Below are 25,109 nucleotides of genomic sequence, written 5' to 3'. Positions count from 1 at the left end.
GCGTGGCAGCAGGACCTGCCTTATATGGGCTGCTCCCGGCTGGGCGTAGCCGGAACCCTGCCCCACCTTGGAAGTTTCCAGAGTGGGGGCGGATGTTCTACTGACTTGCATTTTCCCTAGTCTATCGATTTTTTTGGCGTGGCAGGCGGTGGGACAGCGAGGGGTGATTTGGTTTCTCTTACTGTTTTTCTGGTCTCTCACCACTGGCATATTTTAACGTTTTCTTGTTTCTAGGACATTAATAGGTTTTATCATTACGTTATGTTATCGTTTCTTTGTTCGTTGTTTAAAAAAAGTTCATGTTCATCAGTGGCCTACTGATTTTCGTTTTCCTATTTTTTTCTTTCCAGGTTGTTTCATGGTAAAGTTTCTGTTAACAGGATACAGTGATCACTTCGTTATTATTGCATATGTCCTTTTCACTAGGGGTGCTCTCTGGTCGGGCCAGATGACGTATCTCTAGTAAATGGTCCGGGTGAAAAAGGTGCATCAATCAGTGGGGAGTAGATAGGCATGACAGATTACAACGGGGGAGAAAGGTCCGCATTACGTACCCTTCCACTACTTGCAAAGATTTTCCTACGTTTATTTGCAAACAGGGAATACCTCCAAAAAGAACTAATTCCCAAACAGTCAATGTTCGGACAATCAATCAATCAATGAGGAATGAAATAGGTACGACGTGTTAAAGGCTTGCGTTACCTACCCTTCACTATCTGCAAAGGGAGAGAGAATATTCCTATTCTTCCTCGTTTGCAGGTAGAGAAGATCCTTAAGAGAATTAACTTCGAACAATTCAATGCTCGATTGAAACAATCAACAAGGGGTACTGTGAACACAAATGAACGCCGCTTATGTACATACGCATTGCTATTTTCAACAGGTTGTTCCTAATGTTTCTATTTTAGCGAGGTCAAAAAGAGATCCCATTAGTGGCCTACTGATTTTGCTCGATTCCTTTTGTTTTTTTACACGATTTTTCGCTATCTGCAAAGACTAAACAGAGTATTGCGACTCTGTGCTTGTTTGTAAATAGAGAATGAACCAAAGAGAACAATCAATCAAATGGAGAGAGAAGCAGGCACGACGGATTACAAAGGGGGCAAAGGGCTGCGTTAACTACCCTTCACTATCTGCAAAGAGAGAGTACTCCTAATAGAAATGAGGGGTGGGGGGCAGCATTCAAAGCAGATCAGTGTGCATAAACACGAAAATGTTTTTACTTACCACGTACTTGACATTCGACAGCTTATGATATTTGCTATTAAAAAACCATTGAAATTCACTGAAAAAACCATAGGTTATAGACCATATATAGTTAGGAATTAGCATTTACAAAACCTTGAAAATTCACTGAAAAAACCATAGGTTATACACCATATATAGTTAGGAATTAGCATTTAAAAAACCTTATTTTACTCACACAAAACCATTGAAATTCCATATATAGTTAGTTGCACTAACTATATATCGCGCACCCGCAATCCACTGCTGATCATGTCACATATTACATCATTCATGACATGGTCAGTGACATCACTGATGACATCACTGATGACATCTCAAATGACATCACTGATGAGATCACTGATGAGATCACTGATGACATCATCCAGTGACTGTGTGTTTCTGTAAAGTTTAAATATGTTTTACATATTGAAGAATGAGTAGATGTATAAGTGTCTGGACGAAGGATTTAGTAGGTGCATGACTGAATGTATGAGTGAGTGATTAAATGTGTCTCACTGAGTGCATGGATTAGTGACTAAACTGTCTTAATTTGTGCATCATTATGTCTGTTGTTCTGTAAACTGCTGCATGTGTTGATCAGTAGCTATATGATTAACTATATGGGTTATTGATTGATTGTCCAAGTATTTGTATAGGAGACTGAGTGTGTGTGTGGCTGGCTGGGAGGTGTGTGACTCTGTGCAGATCAATGTGTACTTGTATCAATGATTGTATAAGAAAGTAAGTATGTGTTAGTATATGTTTGAAAATGTAAGGTGCTCTATGTTTAACTGTATAGACAAGAAAATGGAAGTGTGATTGATTCTTTACAGGACTGACTAGGTGTGTGAGTAACTCCATGGATGAGTGGCAGAGTGTAAGTGTCTGTATAGGTGTATGAGTGCATATGATAGTGTTGTAAAGATGAGTGATTGTATGTATGAATGATTGTATGGGTGAATGAGTGAATGTGTGTGTAGACGTAGGAATCAGTGAGTACGTATGTAGTAACTAGTATTGGTGTGTCAATGGTTTCAAAAATTATACTCTGTATTTAACACTGGGTGAAACAGAGGTTATATTAAAACGTGAGGAGATGCATTGTATTGTCACTTGAATGATATCATCAGTGATGTGGTCATTGATGTCAAATGAGATGTCATCAGTGATCTCATCAGTGATGTCATTTGAGATGTCATCAGTGATGTCATCAGTGATGTCACTGACCATGTCATGAATGATGTAATATGTGACATGATCAGCAGTGGATTGCGGGTGCGCGATATATAGTTAGTGCAACTAACTATATATGGAATTTCAATGGTTTTGTGTGAGTAAAATAAGGTTTTTTAAATGCTAATTCCTAACTATATATGGTGTATAACCTATGGTTTTTTCAGTGAATATATATATATATATATATATATATATATATATATATATATATATATATATATAATGTATTTGGATCTATTTATAGGAATATATTTATAAATTTCATATTTATTCTATTTATATATTTTGTTTAGTATGTATGCAGTATACTTGAATTTGCATTATTTTGCACAATTAATCAAAGTTTGCACATGTACATAGGCCAACAAGAATATTTGTAATGGAATGTATAACACTGTGTGACTACTCATACAGATATGGTATTTATACCGCAATTTTGAATTGCCCTAATGAGCAATAAAAATGAATTGTCAGTCAAACATTACAGAATAGGCAGCTATGATGAATATGTGATTGAAATGTACGCTAATGCCCAATGTAGTAAACACAAAGAAATATGCACTGTCACTTTAACACAGCTACTAAAAAGAGAAAAAAAGTTGGTACAAAAGGTACTCCGGTGCCGAAACGCGTAATGGCCGACAGGAAAGCAACTAAATAAAGGATTATACTATGCACTGAATTAGGTCTGTGCTCCATGTTATCTCGGGAAAGGAATTTGCAAGAGGCCGGCTGGCAGTGGAGTTTTTGGGAATATATATATATACACTATTAAGAGATCATCAATGTATCTCAGCCATTTCGCTATTTTGTTTACATGATGATCATTGCATGCTTTTGGATATGATTGATCTATGTCTCACCCAAAACATCTTTCTGTTCGGTGAAGAAATTTATCAGCAAGTGAAAGGATGCGCAATGGGCTTCTCTTTCAGCCCAGCCTACGCATGTCTCACCATGGGGTGGTGGGAACAACAAGTGGCGTGGCATCCGGACAATGATCATCATGTAAACAAAATAGCGAAATGGCTGAGATACATTGATGATCTCTTAATAGTGTGGGATGGATCAGCACAGGAATTTGAAACCTATTTTAAAATCTTGAACTCGACAGATACAAATCTAAGATTTACATACAATATAAGTCGGGACAAGGTAACATTCCTAGATACTGTAATCTACATACAGAACAACAAAGTAGAGACCACGCTATACAGAAAAGAAACATCCACGAATGCAACACTCCACGCGGAAAGTTTTCACAAGGTCTCGGTGAAGGATAACATACCGTATGGTGAATTTTTGAGACTACGCCGCATCTGTTCTCAAGAAAAAGAATGGACAACCAACAGTTGCGACAGGGCAAAAAGATTCCAACAACGCGGATACAAACCAGGAGTCATTGCAAAATGCTGGGCGAGAGCAAATGATAAGAAAAGAGAAGAGATCCTCCAACCAAAATCAAAAAAGCAAGAAGAAACGCAACCTGAAAAACAACAGGTGAGACTCATAATGGATCACTCAAGGGAAGCAAAACAGATTATGAACATCTTGAGAAAGAATTGGAAAATTCTACACTTAGATGAGAGTGTTGGCAAAATAATGGGAAAACATCCTGAAATAACGTTTAGACGGGCGACCAGCCTAAGAGACAAATTGGTGCATAGTCACCACCAAAATCTGGACCAAAAGAAAAAAGGCATTCAGTGGATGAAAAGCAAAGGCTTTATAAAATGTCAACAGTGTAAAGTATGCCAGATTGCCATAAACAAAAAAGAAGTAACTTTACCCAACAAGAAATCTTGGACAATCAAACAACTAATAAACTGCAAAACGGAATATGTTGTATACGTGATAGAATGCACTTGTGCCTTGAAATACATCGGCAGCACTAAGAAAGAATTGAAATTGAGAATCTTGGAACACGTAAGAGCGACGGTAAATAAAGATAGAGGGAATGCCGTCGCTAAACATATGAAGATTGCACATAATGGGGGCTGGAAACTTCTGAAATTTTACGCCCTTGAAACAATTGTGCCGCATGAGAGAGGAGGGGACAGAGAGCGTAAACTAAGATGCAGGGAATCACGTCAAATTTGGAATTTTCGGACTTTACATCCTGATGGTCTTAGCCAGAGTGAAGAACTTTATGTACATTTGTAAATATGATGAAAAAGAAAAATGAAAAAAGAACAATGCACGAAATTGGTGGAACAGTCATATAGGGAATATGAGAAATCTAAATACAATATAAAATTCAAAACTTTTTTCTTCTGTATTGTCATAGTACAAAAAATGATTATGGGTCACAGTTGTACACACATAAATAGAGATACATAGACATCCAATCCTCTTGTATAAAATGAATACAGTTTAAGGGGTGCGAATTGATGGGTCCCAAGTGCTCAAGCCCACTAGAGGGCACTATCTGCGACTAACATTCACTAAATAGAATGTGCCCACTGGAGGGCTTTCATCCCATAGTTACTCAGGCTTATTAATGATAACCGGAGACTCGCCCACTGGAGGGCTTTCATCCCATAGTTACTCAGGCTTATTAATGATAACCGGAGACTCGCCGTGATGGGTAATGAACAATAATGGCTTGTGATCATTATAAAACGATATAGTTTGCAGTCACAAGGGAGCATGTTGAGGACCCCATAACACCATTATGGTTATTGAAATATTGTGGATACAACATATACACAAAAACTGTTAAAATGTATTATGCTTGAGATAATATTATATGTGTACAAAAGAATGGTGAAATTTAAAAACTACAAGTCCCATAACTCTTAGCGAATTTGACAGGAAGTCATAATGCAATCACGTGACTTTGGTAACCACTCCTTAAAGGAAGTTAGTGGGAAATGTAAATATCTACCGTGAACAAGCCGGCAGTGGGCGGCGAAACGTGTTGGTATTTTTTATGCTGAGAACTATGGATCAATAAACATATTGGAAACGGAGTTCCTACAAGTGCGTTTTCATTCCTGAAGAGGAGGTGTGGATAATATATATATATATGTGTGTGTGATACAAAAACTAGCAAGCACATTGAGTTAAATTGGATGCTCACCAGGCATAAGGAAGTATACTCAGTCATGCTGTTTGTCAATACAATTGTATATAATTTGCAATTAGATATATACTGACATTACTGAATTGCCATTCAGTTAGAATTATATGGTTTTTCTAGGCTGTCAAGTCTTCGTGTACACTATCATGCAGCATATTGTGACGAGATTAAAGGTTCACAGTCAAGCACCTTCAGTGACTTTTAAAGGGAGACTGAATAATATTGATAGAATCTACTAACTAAAATACAAATTATTTAGACTAGCAGTTAAAATCAGCAATGATTAATGTAAAATTCAAAGCTAAATGACATGCATTTAAAAATTGCAAACTCCTTTGTAGCTAGGCCTTTTCCTCCCCTGTGCTAAGCCTTTTTTTAGCTATTTGGGGTAGTTCGCACTTAGGCCTGTGTAACGTTTTGTCCACTTAAGGTATCCGCATCAAATTTGCGTCCTTTCCTTTCAACATCTTGAGGATTCTAAAGGTCCCCCGGATTTGTGGATTCCCCTGGAGGGGACCACGATAGTGGCCAAAATAAAGCAAATTTTTGTTTTTTTGGGAAAACGTGGGGGGAAAGTGCAGCAGAAGAAAGCATCTGTTTTTTCCCCACAAACGATTTTAACAAAGTGTTTGTAATGCTAAAATCACCATCTTTTCAGCTTTCATGAAAAGGCAGCCTTTTGTCAGATAACTAAAATGTTCTATTTTGTGTTTTCAACCTTCTTCCAGTTAGTGGTAGAAATGGGTGTGAAAGCAATAATGGATCCCAGAAAACTGTACATTTCTGAAAATTAGACAAACCTGAATTCAACAAAGGGTCATTGTGTAGATCCTTCAAGATTTTTCTATACGAAATAACAATTGAAATAAAATAAATAATGAAATCGAGTTGGAAAAAACTGCCATTTGTGCCAACATTTACACAGGTAACTTCTTCTAAGTATGGCAGATTTTTTAAAGCGATATACCATTACGTCCGATGGACCCTTCTGTTTGCGGGGATATATAAGACTTGCAGGTTTACCAAGAACCCGAGGTACCCAGAGCCAATAACAGAGCTGCATCTTGCAATGTTTTTTCATTGTGTACTGAGTATATAGCAATTCATTTGGTAAAATATAAAGAGTGAAAAATAGGTACCAGGGAAACATTTATATTTCCAAAATAGGAATATAGAGTTTAGAAGCTGTGGTTATTTGCACATCTCCGAAATTGTGGGTACTCATACAAGCATGTGAATTAGAGGACATTTTTAAAAATTACTACTTTTTTTACACACGGTCTTACATTTGGAAGATAGAAATGTAAAGAAAGTCAATCGGTAATAACACTTGTTCTACTATTCTGAGTTCCCATAAGTCTTCCGATAAAAATTATACCTCACTTGTGTTGGTATGCCTAGTGCCTGCGACAGGAAACGAGTACATCACATTTTTCCAGTGAAAACTGACCCTTTTTTTGCATTGTGCCTAGCTGTGAATTTTGGACCCAAGCTCAGCCGGCAACTTGGGCACAAAAAGAAGTTTGGAACTTTTTCAAATCTTTTGATCCAGAGCTTCTAGAAGACTGACAGCGAAAAGTAGCTAACCTGAAGTTCATAGCGTTGGATCAAATGTCAGGTTTGTACCATGTGGAGAAGAGGTTTTCTTCTGAAACAAGGCAAATTCCCTTTTCAGATTAGGACTTGGAAACGTTTTCAAATTACCCTACTTCCAGGTCATAGAGGGGTCACTTTATTTCGTGTATCTGGTGCGCACTACATCACAGTTGGTATTAAATTGTGCCTAGGTTCGGGTACTTCACCACCATTGGCTACCATGGACACTATGCGCATTTTGGCGCTATTTTCACTTAATCCTTTAAAAAAATCATATCCATCGTTCTCCTAATTGGATCTTTTGTTGTTTTGGCATCCTATTGCTTCTTAAATTTTTTTCTATTTTTCAGATTGGGACTTAGAATCTTTATTACATTTTACTATTGCCAGATCCTAGCCGGGCCAATCTACTTGTACTTGACATGGCTCCTTTCGCACTTGGCCTCAAATCTGGTCTAGGTTCCAGTCTACCACAACCCTTTACCACAGTTGAAGTTTGTGATTCTAGTCGCTATTTTCTTTAAAATCTTTAAACTAAATTCATATCTGCGGTACTCACTATTGGATTTTTGATATTTTGGTGTCACTGTGTTCATTACATTTACTGTATTATAAATTGATGTGGGATTTTTTTGTTTTGTTTTCAACTTTTGAATTGTTTTGGTAATTCTAAATTATTTACAAAATGTCTTCAAGTTAAGCCTGTATGCTCTGTCCCATAGCTACCAGAGGCTGAGCTCAGGTTTAAATTATTGAAACTTTTGACAAGTTAGTGCCTTTAGAACTTGTGGCAGACCGCCCTCCACCAGATTCAATGTTACACTTTCTCCTAGACGTTATATAGCGTTATTTGAGTTAGTTGGTTTTACACATTACAGCTAGAATCCTCTAAAAAAAAAATCGTTCTAGCCTTCCTAGCTCAGCTGAATTAGGCCGCAGGTGTGCTCTCTATATATTTAAGCTCGCCATGTGCCCAACAGTCTATTTTGGAGTGTGATCCTTGTTTTTAATATGTGGTATTTTGTTGAGATTTACAATAGAGTTTAAAGGATTCTGGATATTGCTATGTATTGTTTCCTTTATCAACAAAACGTGCCAATTCATAAATAGACCCTGAGCTCTGAAACTCCTTCTGCAAAATAGGTACTGTACAAATAGTCGGAAACATAACGTAATGCTCATAGACTTCAGCCAGACTTGACATTTAAAATGGCAAGAATGTTTGCCATTCAAATACCCACTGACGAACAAAATATTTACAGTAGAAACAAATACATATAATTGTTCAAACATAAGCAGACGTTATCACAAAACAAAGAAAACAACAGCTTGTTATAAGTCCAGTACGGAAGCAATCAAAAACCAACAAGCTTTAAGGAATAGCCTTTAATCTTACCCGATCTGTGAGCTTATTACTAATTCCAAGAAGCATCAGCATATTATCACACTCTGTAACTCCCATGGCATAAAGGTCACTTAGCACGTTTGCACAAGCTATACGCCCCTGAGAATAAACACAGGAGTAAATATAAATGTAATGGATAACACGTTTTCATAGCCAAAATTATATTTCAGAACTGAACAACAAAAGGGCAATGAATAGTCTGCAACCTTTTTACAAATAAGAGCACCAGAGAGAACTGACAGCAATATAACTTGCAATGGTCCTAATGAAGTACACAAATACTTCTTAATGATTAGAAAGGTAGTAGGCTATTCGGTCTAAGATCAATACAATTTCAGGAAAAGCAATAGCATCATTCACAGTGATGCATTGTCAAAAACGTAAAGAAAAGCAGCATTAAGATTGTAGAAGACAGGACTTTGTGTACTGTTTGCATTCTAAAGTTAATCTTATGACCCCAACAAAATCCCAAATTACACACAACAGGAGGTTAATAGACCAGAACAATGGAACGACATTATTTACTTAAAGACACACACACACACACCAATGGACAGGCCATCTCCATAATTTTCTACTTTAGGTAAGATAACTTCGCCAATAAAAAGCACTGCAATGTATGCCCTATGAGACCTTCAATGTGTAAGGCATCTCTTCTTGCAATGAATACTGCATGTGTAATTTTAATCAATACCATGTCCTGACCAATTAGAGGCAGGGATACTTATTGAATGAATTTCTTATGGATATGTGATGTGTTACTACAGAAAGTATATATTAATTAGACCAACTGAAGGACTATGCATCTCTTGGTGTGATCCCCCATGTTATGCTCAATGGATTTCCTGGCACTTCACACTGGGAAACTGCTAACCATTTTCAATTGGGGGCGGAGCTAGCCGGCAACCGAGATGGCCGTCTGAGTCCAGAGCTCCTCCGCCCTGAACCACGATCCTTGAATAATCCTGCACATTTGGAACTGTACCTGCGCTCTTTTGATCCCTGAGGGTAGCACCATCATCGCGGCCCCACTGACGGCGGAAAGACCGACCTCTCTGACCAGAGGACGAATATCCAAGACCCGGTGTGGCGCTGAGGGGCGGGCCTAAGAGACCGCGGCCTCGATTGCGGTCCCGGCCGACCCGGAGGCGGCGCTCCCCGGTGCTGAGAACTACGCGACCACGCGCTGGGAGGCGGGCCACGTTCCACACAACCCACGGCGCGCAGAGGGGTGCGCTCATCGCGAGGGGGGGATCTCCCCGCTTCCCCCGCCTCAGACTCGCACTCGCCAGTTCCTTGAGTCGGAACAGGAGGGCGGAACATCTACGGCCTGCGAGGTGTGGGAGCGCTTTGGTGCGACTGGCCCCGGCGGGGCGGACCGCGCTGCCGCAAGGCTGCTGGGCTGCTGTCTGGAGATCCGTGATCGCGGCGGCGCCTGCTCCTGCCTCGATTTTACTTGCGGTGGCTGGGCGACCTACCTGGCGAGGACAGGTGCCGTTCCCCCACTACGGCCACCTCCCCGTGGCCTGCACCGGTGAGTCTCCTCTGGTGGGGCTACTTCGAGGGAACTGGTGCACCTGTGCCCCGAGACATCTGCGGGCGGCCTTCTCTGGAGACAGGCTGGGCCCTCTTCACGATCCGAGCCCCACAGACCGGATATAACGGGTGGTGTCTGGCGCTCTATAGACTTTGAGTGTCTTTGCCTGGTGCCCCAGGAGCTGAGACTGGCCGCTTGCCTCGCTGGCGCCACCGCTTGAGGTACGACAGACAGACCGCGTTGGGTTGGCGGTCGCCCCAGATTATTCTTCCGCACTGCCTCCCCCTCATACTGCGGCCATTACGCCTTTCTTGGCCTAGAAGCGACGGGTTCAGCGTGCTTCTTGCCCGTGGTCCCGCGCCGGGGGCCCGTTGCACCTCCTCTCTGCGCCATGGGGCGCTCTGATCGGTCACAACCGAAACTCTCCTTTGCGAGACAGAACCCTAAGACGGCGGATGGCGCTGGAAGTGGCGGCGCGACTGGTGGGGACCTGCCGGAGGAGGCGCAGCAACAGGACCTTAAGGAAATACTCCTGGCCATGGAGAAGAATCTTCAGGGAGGCATGACGGCTATCGGTACTAAACTGGACGCCCTGACTTACCGCATAGATCGCATGGCGGAACGATTGGATAAACATGCGGAACGACTGGATATGTCCGAACGCCGAATTACTGAGGTGGAGGAGGCGCACACCACGTTGGAGACTGACAATAGACAGATTGGCAGGGCTATGCAGACGCTCCTGGATAAAACAGAGGATTTAGAAGCCCGGTCTCGCCGCTGTAACCTGCGCATCACGGGCCTTCCGGAAAGCCCCTCTACGGGCAACATGGAGTTGTTTATGGAGGCCCTTTTAAAGAAATTGCTGGGGGAAGATGTATTCTCCCATATGTTCGTGGTGGAAAGGGCGCATCGATCCTTGGGCCCACGCCCCAAGCCGGGTGCGCCACCGCGACCCATTATAGCCAAACCTTTAAACTATCGAGATCGAGATGTTGCGCTTAAGCTGGCTAGAGAGAAGCAGCCATTGCAGTATGAGGGATCCACTTTATCCATCTACCCTGACTTCACGGCTCGTGTACAGGAGGCCCGGAAACAGTTTGCCCCTATGAAACGTCAACTGCGAGAGATGGGCACGGATTATGCGATGCTGTATCCGGCGCTGCTGCGAGTCATTAGACAGGGGAAGCCCCAGAATTTTACTGACCCTAAGGTGCTTCAAAAGGCCCTGAAAGACTGGCAATGTGAAAAACGCCAACCACGACAAGATGGTGCGGCGCTGAATGAGGGCTCTATGGAAGACCAGGACTGAATGGGACATTTTCTGAGATAGTTGCTGCCCGACTGGGTCCCCTCAGGTTTAATTAATGTTTTCTATACTCTTTACTGACGGGGGTTCTGACTGTCCAGAGAGGACTTGCTGCCCTGGAGGCGGTTGGCCCACTTGCTTGCTTCTCAGGTACTGCCAGCCTTTATTTCCTCGGAACTTGAGTTAACTTGCACTCCGATTTCTTGTGTGGTTGCATCCAGTGGAGAACTGTATATACTTGGGGCTGCCATTGTATTTGTTGATCTATTATTGCCAATTTGATATATTCTACCTTATGCCTTTGTTTGCTGCCTGGCTATGGCCACACTATTGCCCCCTTTGGGCGGGGCGATTCTTTCTGATGTACTACCTCTTGGCTACTTCTATTTTTTGTTCCCAAATGTGCTTGTTGTGGCAATGACGCCACGTTTGTTTTTATCAGGGTTCTGGGGTGGAGGGGGGACGGGGGAGGGCAATTATTGCACTGTTGCTGGATCTCCAAGGTACAAGCTAGATCGGCTACCTCTGCCCTCGTGTGATTACCACTGTTCCTATGGTCGTTGGGGGGGGTGGAGGCCGGGGTGGTTGCTTTGTGGGTGGCAAGGGGGTTTGCGACTGTTGTGGTGCTGAGGTTTGCTAGGGGAGGGGAGAAATGCGTGTTGGGGTGGATGGATGAGTGCGGCCTAGTTAAGGAAGGGCAAGCGTGGGTGGTGGGTTGGGAAGGTTTGGTTTTCGAGACTTTTTTGTTGTCTTGCGGTGCGAGACAGATGTTTCTTGAGGCATGTGATCTGGTGGGGAGGAACGACAGCGGCAGGTACCTACTCTTCCAGGTTACTGCACTGCATGAAATCAACACGAATTTCCTTTCTTTTCCATGGCGGGGGACGTGACAGATGGGGTGGAGGCTCCTGACACAATGCGACTCCTTACATGGAATGTGAGGGGCCTGAATGATCATCGCAAGGTCCGTAGGGTTCTTCAATATTTGGCGAAGCACAGGGTAGACATTGCAATTTTGCAGGAAACGCACTTAGCACCACACAGTCCCATCCTTGCATACAGAGGGCTCTGTGATAATATCCATGCTGCTGGTTTTACTTCCCATGCTCGAGGGGTTCTCACTTGGTTCAATCCTAGATCCTCCCTTTCTTGGACACCGGTGGCCGCTGATAGTGAGGGTCGATACACGATCACGATCTGCTCTGGTAAAGGTCTTGAGATGTGCATAGTGAACACATATGGCCCCAATTATGATCTCCCTAGCTTTTATACTTCACTGGCCCAGAGGGTCTCTGCGTTTGAGGACAGGGTTGTCCTTTGGGGAGGGGATTTTAGCCTCACTCTACAACCGGCGCTGGACAGATCGGTGGGTCCACCCCAGACGCCCTCGGCCTCTGCCCGTACACTAGATGCACATTTGACTCACCTTGACCTGGTTGATGGCTGGCGCCATAGATACCCGATGCAGGGAGGGTTTACACACTACTCGGCCCCCCACAATATCCATACGAGGATTGATTATTGGTTTGCGTCCTCGGCCTATCTGCAGAGTGTGCGATCCTGAAAGGTGCTTCCGCGGACCTATTCGGACCACTCGCCCATATTACTCACCTCCACAGTGCCAGCGCGACGGAATCTGCCTTTTTCTTGGCGATTCCCCCCCTCATTTAAAAAAAAAAAAGAAAATAAATAAATAAAATTAAAAAAAAAACATTTTCAATTGATGTATTCTGATCTTTCAACAGGCTGAGTAAAGCATAGCAACAAAGCGCAAAAGATGCACCATGGTTTAAAATACAAATCTTACACGTGGGCTGCGGTGCAAACTGGTGTCAACCACCTAATTGACTTAGTAGGAAGGCTGCAGGCCTTCTTCTGCAACCTGCATGACTGTAGCTCACTTGCAGATGTACCGGAAAAAAGTAAATCCACCATCCACATGTTGAAAAGCCTACATGCTACTTTCACTAAGGCACCATTAAAGAATGCACAATGAAGCACATAGCAAAGATGGCTTTATAAACAGTTAATTTCTACCTGAGCTACGTCAGCTCTGGAACGGAGCGTGCGAAGATGTCAAATACATTTCCTACTGTGACTATAACTAAACTTCCGTGGTTCAGAGCTGAGCTAGTTTAAAGGTGAAAAACCGCTTTTGGGTCCTTTTGAAGAACAAATGGGCCTAACGCGATGGAGGACTATGACAGCAAGTTGGGGAGAGAGAGGTCAGTCTTAAAGTTCTATCTATATTCTAAACCAAGAGAATGGATTCGACCTAGATCTGTGACTGGGGGGGGGGGGGGGGGGGTGTTTGAAACATTTCAGCGCTCCGTTCATTATCTCCGTGTGTTTGTTTTGTAAAGGATTTAACCAGTTAATTAGCTAAACTTTCTGCCATCTGATCACATGAAATGTCAGGCAAAATGTATCTTATGCCCTCTACCACTACCTACCTGCCTGACAACCAGAATCAGAGAGGAAAGAATTACTTTTTAACGTGAAACGGGAGAACAAGCTGGTAATGCGGCACAAAATGGAAGGAATGCTAGCTAACTTCAATGTCAAGTAAAGGAAATCTGTGTTTTGATGTAAACGTCTATATTATGTGCAGGCTCTTCTGCAAGCCGCGCTGGGCTGTGTACCGACGCCGTAATAACTCCAGGCACGGAACTGAGGACGAACCCGCAGGCGTGTTTCAAATCAGAGTGCCTTCTACCTCCTTGGTGCCCGAAGGTGCACCAAGGGGAGGTATGGACCGAAAAAGGATAAAAATATGCCTGCATATGGGTCATAGTCACCCCGCTCCAGGATAAGCAGGGACGTTCGGGATAGACTCCTGTGCTACATCCTCGGTAAGGAACGGGAGGAATCAGCAACCATATCAGGATGTTGTGAGACCGAAGTCCTCCATGACCTCGAACCCTTCTGATGGGATTTTCACAATTTGCGAGAGCAACGCCCACAGGAACGGCACCTTGTACAGTGCCGTGCAGGAACCTCAGAGCTGGAAGGAAACCGATGTTGCCTGGACTCAAGATCAGGACAGTCACGACCGCAGCGACTTCATTCGCCTTTCCCGCAAGGCCCTAGACTTCAGCCTCTTTGAGGGGTTGCACTCATCGGAGTCGTGGTGCTCTTCTAGGCACCATATGCAGATGAGATGAGGATCAGTAGACAACATCTGTCAAGTACAGGTCTTGCATGACTTAAAACCCAAATGCATAGGCACACTGTTCTCTGGCGCAAGAAGGCATTGAAGTAGGTCAAACGCAAGAGGCCTGAGGAACCGCTTCCTCGGATCCACGCTGCAGTGCAGAAAAGATGAAACGGACGTCTGCGCACCGGAGGGGACTTCTATGGCTCCAATGACGTCATATCCAGAGACAACGTCCTCACGGAGCCATGCAACGCCATCCCCTGGCGCTCAGAAGTACTGCTGAAAAATGTCTGGATACAGACTGGCGCGTGGGGAGAATTCAAAAGTTAAGTAATCTGCCGCTTGATGTCTGTATCAGATATACTTTGTTAACCCCACTGATGAATTTTTGTATCTGGATCTCTCCCAGTTCTCCATTTCTCATTTGCAACATATAAAAGAGGCAGTTGGACAACTGTTACAGCTGCACAAATTTGACCATATCGGTCATACTTAATTAGTGCCGGTGGTTGCAGTCTTTTTTGGGGACTGGGATATATTTTCCAAATCGGACTTTCACCCAGAGCAAGAAGTACGGCATGAAGAACCACCAGGGTTGTTCGTGCAAGTTAAAAGCGGAAATAAAATGACACTGCTTATATAGTTTCCATTTCTTGCAAGGGCTCAAATTAGGAAAAGTGATAAGCCAAGCATAAAAATAATTCAATTCACAGGCATTTTTTAGAAAGGGTAGCATCTGGATAATCTCATTAGCACAAAGAGATAAGTGAGCACTTCTTTCTGATTCCATAACGGAGTGTCCTAGCTTTCAAAATGCACTCAATTAAAAAAATTTCATAAACAAAAGTCATACTGTGTGTGACATTCAATAATGTAAAAGCTTTAATCAGTGACAACGAAAATGCATATACATTTTTTTTGTAAAATTAATGCAAAACAGTGTGTATGCTCATAAACTACAGGGAAATAAACATTTGCAGACCAGAACTAAAGTTCTTAAATCTTTCACATTACTCATGCAAAGGAAACTCGACTCACCATCATATAAGGATCATCTACAATTGGGTATATATAATCTGTGGTCTGGACCAAGGAAAGGCCACCATGACGTAAAGGAATAACACATGTGTCCATCCCAATTCCTGTTGCAACAAGAATCATCAATTAAAACAACCCATCTGGAATTTTTGCAAATATTTTTAAGTGTACATGATTGGTATTGCTTAAAATTCAATTATCAATCAGAACAAGCGCTGTCAGTTTTGCATAAATCCACTCAGAAAATAAGCCAAAGCTGACGCTACAACAGTGCATTCAAGCAAAGCTCATAAGATTTTAACTTTATAAGACTTCCTCAGGCGGGCACCACAGAAGACCATTTCTGCTTATAAAAATAAACACATTCAAGTGGAAGGGTCTTCCAGCGAAAATAGGAACCACTGACAACCACCGGGAATGACTATGATATTTGGGACGGGTGCATGCAGTTGTAGTCATTTTTTAACCCACCCCCTTTCTGTTTTAAGGATTTTTAGGATGTGGGAGGGTAAGTATTGGTTCACTTAAATTTGTGGGTGTTTCAGGGTGAGCAAGGTCCGGAGAAAGGGTTAGAACACACTTTCCATTTCGGGTTGCTTAAGTCAGGTGCATAGAAACACAAACCTTAGGCACTCATGAAAAGGAAAATGCTACTTACCCAGTATACATCGCGTCCTTTAAGTCAATTCAAAAGGATTATTTCTTTATTTGAATCAAAATCAGAATACCACAGCCAATGATGAGAAGCATTGAAAAGAATCCACTGAATAAACTGGAGAACAGTGAATAAAAAAAAGGAAGGAATCATTCTTATAACAGTGAACATGCTAGCCACAACACTTTTGAAAAAGTGCATTATGCCAGTGGTATTGGAGGTGCTGGAAAGTGTGTGCATAGAGTATACAAAACAGGTAGGATACTAGGTCTGCAAATGTTTTTGAATCTCTGAAGCACAGCGGGATGTTTTAAGTCAAATATTTCTGCCACTGAGTTCAAAGGAGCCCATTTTGTGACAGAATGGCAACTAGTTTATTCAGTTTCTCAAAAAACGTTTTTATCAGTATCTATTGGAGCCCATGGAAAGTTTTCAAACACACTTCGCGGATGGGGATAAAAGGGTATTCCATTACATTTCACTGTCTCCAATTGTGTTTACAAATATGTCTGGACAAGGGCCATTTAACAACAACTTTCATTAGTTAACATAAAGTAGGAGCCATTGTTCAGAAGTGTGTGCTGGGTTGGGATGAATGAAACAGTTGCACACTTTGTTTAAAGTCAAGGAATCGCACAGGAGGGAGTGGGGCCTCGAGTGTTTGAGCAGCCAGTTGTGCTTATGAATATCCAGAGTTAGGCAAGAGAATTCAAACAGTAACTCCCACACATGGTTGAGGAAAGAACTATGGGTTTTTTCATACCACCCCCAAGGCTTGAATTTTTGGTGTTCATGACAGCGTAAAATTGTAGTAGTCATCAAGTGGTCAGCTGATTTTCTGCTACAGAAAATAGACCTATACTTAAATGGGAATAGTGGCTTCTTTTTTTAGCCACTCTCTTTTGAATTTATGTCAAATTTGAGGTTCAAAACAGTGCACTGAGAAGCTGGCATGGTACTTTTCCAGACCATAATGTCTGTAATGTCCAATTCTGCTGTGCAGTCACTCGCAAATGAACCGGTCTGTGTTGAAGAAGACTTAAATTCTTCTCTTTCAGAAGATCAAGGGCTGGGGGCGTGGCTTGAGCCGCCACAAGAGACCGTCTGGTTAGCGGAACGGCTTATCCAGCTTCTTTACTCCATGGTTTGAAGGATATTGGAGCGCCGGCGCGGGGGCACAGGTAGCTGTTCTTTTTTCCATTTTTTCTGAAGCCATTTGCCTGTTTTCCCCTGCGTCGCGCGTCCCTCACGGGCGTCCATTCCGGTCGCCATCCAAGCTGCGGCGAGAGACGCTGGCTGTTCCCAGCGTTGTATGGCAGTTATTTCCCTGGTCTTTTTTTTTTTTTTTACTTATTGCCATGCCATGTCTTAAGTATTTATATGTGACTCAATTGTGAACAATTGGCGATATTGGATGAACATGCAACGATCTTTTCATTGTGGATCACCAACAGTTTGTTTCTATTAGTCTTTCTGGTATTGTAGGGCGCTGGAGTGGAAAAGGATCATTAAACAATATTCACAGCACCTCTCTTATGAGTTTATAAAAATAGTAGGATTCTCCTGTTAACGAACTGGATTTATCTTGGATGTTGTGCTGGCATTGTTAGTTTTGAATCAGGTGTCTGCTCAGGTTATGCTAAACTACGGCCAGTTGTTTAAACTAAGACTGATACAAAATGACTAGGAGACTTCTACTATAAATTCACGGCGGCTTGATCCTTTGGAAAAACTTGTTTGATAAAGGCTTGGATTGAGCCGCCACATGATAGCTGCAGTTTTGTGTTGTTACACTCTTTGCCAGAGATTGTTTCTACACCATATCGGCTTGTTTAGAGTCTTGACTACATGTCCTAAATATTGCTGGAACTCTGGTGCTGGGGCGCAGCGCCTTTTCTTCAGTGTCTTCCTGCCTTTTAACACAGGGTGGTTAATTTTCTGGGTTTTTTGAGGACTCGGTTCTGTAAGCATTCATAACTGAGGTCTGGTTCCACTTAACTTTTGCTCGCTACTTACACCTGTGGTTTGAGGTAACGCAGTGTCACTCTCTCTTGTTACATTTATGGACCCCTCCTCCCCATCTAACCAAAAGGGTGTTTCTGCAGGTATGTCTTCCCTTCGTAAGGACTCTCCCACTGCTGCTTCTCAGCATCCTAAGAAGGATCCTAACTCACCTACAAAATCTCCTCTACCTATCACGCTAGACTTATGAAACATTGTATCCTTGACACCAATGCTACCATTCAGCGGCTTGATGAAAAAAGGTCCAATCTTGAATCCAGGGTATCGGAGCAGAGGATCAGTGACGCTCAAGATGTTTCCGTTTCCTCAAAGATTGAAGCTATGTCTAAGGAAATTACTCTTCTCAAACAGCAGACGGAGGACTAGGAAAACAGTAACCAACATAACAACCTTAGGATTTATGGTATTCCTGAAGGGGAGGGGGACCCGGACAGGCTTATCTTTCTCAAACTTCATATACCTAAAATAGTTGGCCTCAAAGAAAATATTCCGCTTAACCTAAAACAAGCTCATTGTATTGGTCCCAGGCCTGGCGGACGTCCCTCTGCAGCGTCAGTCAGTCGTCCCAGAGGAATTATTGTTCTATTTCTGGAATACACTGAAATGTTAATGGTTTTGTCTGCAGCCAAACAGAGAAAGCAGATGTTGTGGTCTGGCCAAAAAGTCTTTTTCTCAGGAAGTATCTCGTGCCACCTCTGCTTGACGTAAAGAGTTCCTCTCCTTTCGTCCTGCTCTTCATTCCATGAATGTATTGGTAATAAGGTTCTTTAAGAGCCTTTCAGGATTTTATGAATAATGAAAAACTGAAGGAAGCACAGTAGAGATAACAACATTTCTTTAAGAAATGCTTGTGATTATTTAAAGGCGGTGCCTGACAGTTTTCCCACTGTGTGTAGTTGTAGATCGGTCAGGGACAACCAGTTCTGTGTATTTAATGGTGCCCAAAATGATGGTAGTAGTACATTTCTTTACGATTATCAACAATTAAATGAGGATCCACGTTATCAGGGGTTTTGTAGGCCTGAACACTCAATATCATATGTTTAAACGTTTTAGTGACCCATTCATCTGAAAAGGAGCCAGGTATTATTGCATCATCTATTGCAATCTTTCAAACGTAGGACATCTGCAACAGTTCAATGCACGCCATAGGATATGCAGTAATTTTCACAGCAAGGTGATCTAGTCCTACATGTGAAAAAAATGCGGCTGTAGTTCTCAGATTTATCAGGAATGTAAAGTTCATTTAACAAAAGTAAAACAATAATCCGCATGATGAGACATTAGAAAGAACACTACAGTAGCAATCCAAAACTAGGGCTGTAAGTGGTAGTAATTACCATAACAAACTATACTGTGTACAAAATCAATGGTGTTGGTTGACTAAGGATTGTATTGGCAAATAATCTATTTCTAGGTCTGAATCATTTTAATTAATAGTTATTTCTTGTAAAGGCGTCGTTTCAATTGGTGTCGGTTCATATAAACCATAACTGCAGTTGAGATTTGGAACTGCTGAACTTGTAGCATAAGGTACCTCTGTGGAAGTTGGAATTTGATGTAAAGCTGGAGGCACAGCAGGCTGTAAGGACCCCAAATTGAGGGTTAAATTATCAGCAATAGTGTAATTTTCTTTTGGTAGCTCCGTCAAAGTAGGCAGAGGTTGGGAAGCTCTACTCAGAAGGCTTGTTGGTGTCAGAGGTGGTCTGCTGAACATATTCGGACACATAATGCTTTTTAAATTGATCGATGGACACCTTTCTGTTTTGCTTAAACTGAAAGGCAAAGGAGGTAAAAATCACAGTTCTAGTCTCTTTTACCCCTAGAATTGCTGGTTTGTAGGATGGCCCAAATACATATTTAACTTTAATCCTTTCTTGAACTTGTTCTTTGACTGGTCTACTTTGTGGATCCACCCATTAGCACCTTTAAAGACTTCTCTTCACTTTTGGAGTCAGAAGGCTCTACGAGCGGTAGGGATGTGAGTAATGCAGACATACTCCCAGAGCCGAAACAGCACCCCTGAATGCCTTTGAGACAAATGCAGGAAGGTATACACTGTACCCATGGCTACTAGGTGCATTTCTTTAATAGCAGACTCCTAGTAATCAAGAGCATGAATCAATCGACCATCACTAGAGGAGGATCACATGTTTCTGCCAATTATCAACCTTCCAATGAGGTGACAGTTGGATTCAACTGGACACAGTTGTCCTCTTTGCTCAAGCATGTGAAAAACAAGGAAATATATCCTGTTTAAATGTTACTGAACTTATGCCCATCTCCAAATGATTGGTTGTAAGGGTATAGTGTAGAGACAGGTTTCCTGCATGTGGCACAGAGTTGCCTACGACTATGACAATACTAGCAAAATATTGAGGTATTGCTGGAGAGTATCATGCATAATCATGCTCCTACTAAACTATTACTTATAGGGGCTGAGTCTTATATACTCCTTCCTGTCCCCAATAAGATCAAGCGATTTATTGGCACAGCAATGCTCAGTTCCAGCCCAGTTCAGTGAGATCATTAAATGATGATTCAAAGGCCTACATGATTCCCTTTCAGACACTAAATCTCTCCATGCATCATCCTGCATTTCTATTTGACAGCAATTTCTGCCTAAGGAACTGTCAAACTGAAAAATAATTTCACTATCTGTGCTAAGCGTAAAACTATGTTAAAAGCTCACTTGACTGGAAAAGGGCGTCAGTTCTTGTGTTTGTGTGAATGGTCACAATGGCATAAAACAACTGTTGAACTACTGTGATCACACTATGTAATTTGCATACTGAAATGTTTCCGATCTGCTCATTTTTGTGCAGTTTCACTGGCAAAGTATAATTCGCAGTAAGGCATTATTGTCGATTAATCCATTTTAGGGTTACTTGAATTGAAATATAGGGTTGGAGTGCCCCTGTTTGTGTCATCAATATAACTGGTGGGAAGAGTAATCTGCAGTACTACCAGGTCTTTCACTGGAGCCAACAGTTCATGCTTCCTCCCGCTGTACTACCCCCTCACATATATCCTTTGGAATGCAAATCTGCCTCTCCTGGAACAACCCTAATAAAACATATAACTCATCAGATAATGCCTCCAACTACAAGCTATCATCTGTGTCACTTGGGTGATCTAATTAAGATCCATTCATTAGGAAATATATTTCTGACCATGTCAAGTGAACAGCATCCTTGGTATAAAGTGCTATCTACTGCCACTACACTTATGGCCTCATTTAGGTTTTGAGGAAGCAGGAGTTCTGCCCCAGACCAGAGGAACATCCATCCCACATCATACCAACGATTCCTATATTTCATTTAGAATCGCAGTAACCACCAGGTCTAAGACAACTCTGCCATCAGATATGCTTCAACAAGCAGCCTATTTGTCACACAGATGCCCTTATCTTTAAGGCAGGACTTCTTCCACTGATTTTTCATGTCAGGTACTACCATGCAAGGACCCGAGGTCCCGAGCAGGAAAATACCAAAATATCCCTGATGCACTGATAGAAAACTGCCTGCACATCTAACTCTGTGCAGCAGAAAGAACCTGGTCAGCCTTTTCCCCACTCACTTAAAGGGTTACTTTCTGCTGAAACAAAGACTACAAAGAAGGATGCAACATTATGGCAACTCACTCAGCATCCAGTTTTGACTAAATCAATGATTTCTCGGATACTGTACCGCTGGGCCTTTTGTTAAGGTCTGCAGATTGTGTTGGGACCATGCAGTTGGCCTTTGCTAACAATGTTCATAGATACAACTAATCCGCCAGGGTTTAGGCACAATAGAACAGGGTTTAAACCTAAACCTATTATTGGGTAAATACACTCCAGCTATGCAGGGGAAGCTATTCATGGCATTTGTGGATCTCAGCTCCACGTTTGATTGTGCTAGACACGACAAACTCTGGAGTATCCTTGAGGAAATGGGAGTGGAAATACCGCTCAAACCTCATGAGGCAGCTATGCAATGGTGCCTGTGCTAAGGTCAGTTATGGAAATATTGGAGAGTGCACTACTAGATTCCCAATAAGAAAAGGGGTGAGAAAAGGTTGTGTCCTTGCCCCTTTCTTTTTATATATTAACTGCCTCAGCCAAGTTTTAGTTATTCAATGACAGGATCTCCCACTCATTGATAAACACCCAATTCCTGCGCTATTGTACACAGACGACACGGTCTTAATGTCGTGTACCCAATTAGGGCTACAAAGAGTAGTGATTAGCTTTGCCACATACGTGCAAAATCTGGGTTTGCAACTTAACACTTTAAAAACAATTATAATGAAATGTGGAACAAATAGTGCGAAGTGCCGCAACATTTTTATTAATAATGCCAAGGTTGACTGCACTAACATATTTCCATACCTGGGTAGTCACTTTGATTGTAGAGGGACCAGGTCACATGCGTTGTGTTGGCCAGGAAAATGTTGTTTTCTAAAGCCACTGCCGCCCTAGCTCATTTCGCTAGTAAATTGGGCAGAAGGCCAGTTATGGAACTAATGCAAACCTACAAAGCTAAGTGTGTCACTACTGCCATGTACGGTGCAGGCATCTGGGGCTATGCTGACTCTCAGCCCCTGCAACTAGTTGAGAATGCCTTTTTCAGATATTTATTGGCAGTCCCCAACAACATGGCCTTGAGATCCCATGAATATCTGATCTAATTAAGATTCAACAGATTTTATTATGGCATAGAATATAGGCAGAAACACACCCTAAATCGGGATATTATAACTGACTGTTTAAAGTTTTACAGGAGGTCATGCATTCCTAGGCTAAACTTTATCAAAAAAATGTATGCCATATATCAGGCATCCTAAATATTTTACCAACTCGAATAGTATTATATTAATCCCAAGAAAAACACTGAAAGCTGAATGACTCTTAAAAGAAATTTGTCACGCCCATAGTTCTGGAAAATTAACTGTTATTGTCATGTTATGACATTCAGCCATATCTTTGTAAATAAAAGGGGGTTATGACAGGATGTTGCGGACTCTTTTTCGCCTGGGGATTTTTCATAGACTTACTAGTTTCCCTGTCAAGAATGACTAGTCTAAAACCCTGGGCACGTGCCCATGTGACGATTCCTCTAAACAGTCTACAATACACACGCTGCTATTTTGTAAATTGTATTCTGTTTCCAGAAAAAGATGGATCGTTCCCACTTTAAAGATTCTGGGCTGAGACTATGTCGCCCAGCATTTTTAACGTTACTACACTATGAAAGGTTTACTGGCCCTTTAGCAACATATCTGAAATGTGCGATCAAATCTTGGAAAGCAATGTGGAATATGAACCTGGCTTTTAATACATGATTTTATATCATTTTAAACTATGTAATATCAATATGCTTCGTCATTTAGAATCATATGTGAAAAATTGTGCATTTATGATTTTAATGTTAAATCGAATGAAGCTTATTTTGATTGATTGATATAACTAATCACTATCTTGATAGCACCAACCATTACAATATTATTAGAAGTTGTGTCCGTAGTCAGGAAGGAGCTAGAGACTTCTAGTTTTCTTTGTCTATCGTCATTGCATTCAGAGTATCTTATCTGTAACTTATCTTATGTGTATTAAAGGGAATTGCGACAGAGTCCAGTAACTTCCGACTACCCTTGGATTCCAGAAACTAGATCTCACACTTTCAATTGCTTTTGGGTATCCAAAAGCATTTCATCAGAGCGTCAAAGGTTAAATAAAGCATTTTATTTCCATCAACTTCCAACAGGCATTCACAGATAGCGGTTTTGCTACTCACCAAAAACATAGGAGGGGTTCATTAATCAAGAAAAAAATCAGGAAAGCTAATGTAATTAAAGCAATTCTCAAATCCCACCGAGGGACTGGTAAATAGAACAATAAGACCTTTGGTGCCTGAGTAATACAGTGTAAGAACAATCAATTATCATTTTGAGTAGGAGGTCTCATTACAGAACAACTAGCTCTCTGCTCGAGACAACTAGTACATTGAAAGATTTTCGCTTCTGCTCTTTCTGGGCAGACTGGTTAGCTAACATCTTGTCTCTGACCACCTGCACACTCATCACGAAGGTCAATGAGGATCAAATAGAAAATGGCACTGAAAATGAAGAAATTGGAGCAAGATTTATCAGAAGTGAGTACCCCAAGAAACAGTCTCGGAAATGTAAGAGTTTTTGCTACAGGTGTGGTTCTAAAAACACATGCAGCCATCAGAGTGTCTTGCTCAGCTTACTCTAAATCATGCAACAAATGGGAACTGGGAATTGTGCTGCACCTAGTTACAGCCATTATGTTAGTGCCGACAGCTAGCAACAACACTGATAACGTTAATATATATTATCTCTGACATTTTAAAACAAGTGCGTATGTGGAGGGCTATTTTTTAAATACTTTTTATGGATTTCGCAAAATAACAAAACACAGCAGCAGTCAGACAGTACATTAGGACAATCAAACTATTAGAATACTAGGTATCTACATTGTGCATCGCTCTCATCACGGGCGGGCTGTGCCCTATGATCCCCTCTCTCCTCCTCCCCCTTGTCTAGGCTGCTTTGCGTTCAAACCTTTACAGATCTGCGTCAAAAAACCATGGTCCTTCAGTACAGGGTTTGAGTTGAATTCCCTTGTATAGGGCCCATCCCCTCTTACCATCATTCTGAGGGCAGCCCGAGCCATATATATGGATCGCCTTAGACTAAGGCAATGGTCCAACCCTCTCTTCCATCCTTCTAGTAAAGGTGTCTTTGTATTTTTCCAGGCTTTACTAATATCACATTTGGCTATAAACAATCCCAGCCACAAGAGTGCTCTTTTAGATGTGGTGGTCTTTGAGCACAAA

General features: G+C 41.9%; 1 protein-coding gene across 3 annotated transcripts in view; it reads right to left on the bottom strand.

The window, feature by feature from the left end:
* Positions 1-25,109, bottom strand: part of SEPHS1 (selenophosphate synthetase 1) — a 308,347-nt gene that overhangs the window by 201,030 nt on the left and 82,208 nt on the right. For all 3 annotated transcript variants that reach the window (XM_078674220.1, XM_078674218.1, XM_078674219.1), the window contains exons 3-4: positions 15,591-15,694; positions 8,541-8,648 (exon numbers count right to left, since the gene is read on the bottom strand). In XM_078674220.1, the coding sequence (XP_078530346.1) occupies positions 8,541-8,648; positions 15,591-15,694 (212 nt within the window). The remainder of the gene's footprint in view (positions 1-8,540; positions 8,649-15,590; positions 15,695-25,109) is intronic.

The sequence above is a fragment of the Lissotriton helveticus genome, chromosome 1_1 (assembly GCF_964261635.1).
Source record: "Lissotriton helveticus chromosome 1_1, aLisHel1.1, whole genome shotgun sequence".
In the NCBI taxonomy this organism is placed as follows: domain Eukaryota; kingdom Metazoa; phylum Chordata; class Amphibia; order Caudata; family Salamandridae; genus Lissotriton; species Lissotriton helveticus.
Note: the sequence above shows the minus strand (reverse complement) of the source record. Positions and strands in the feature narration are given on the sequence as shown.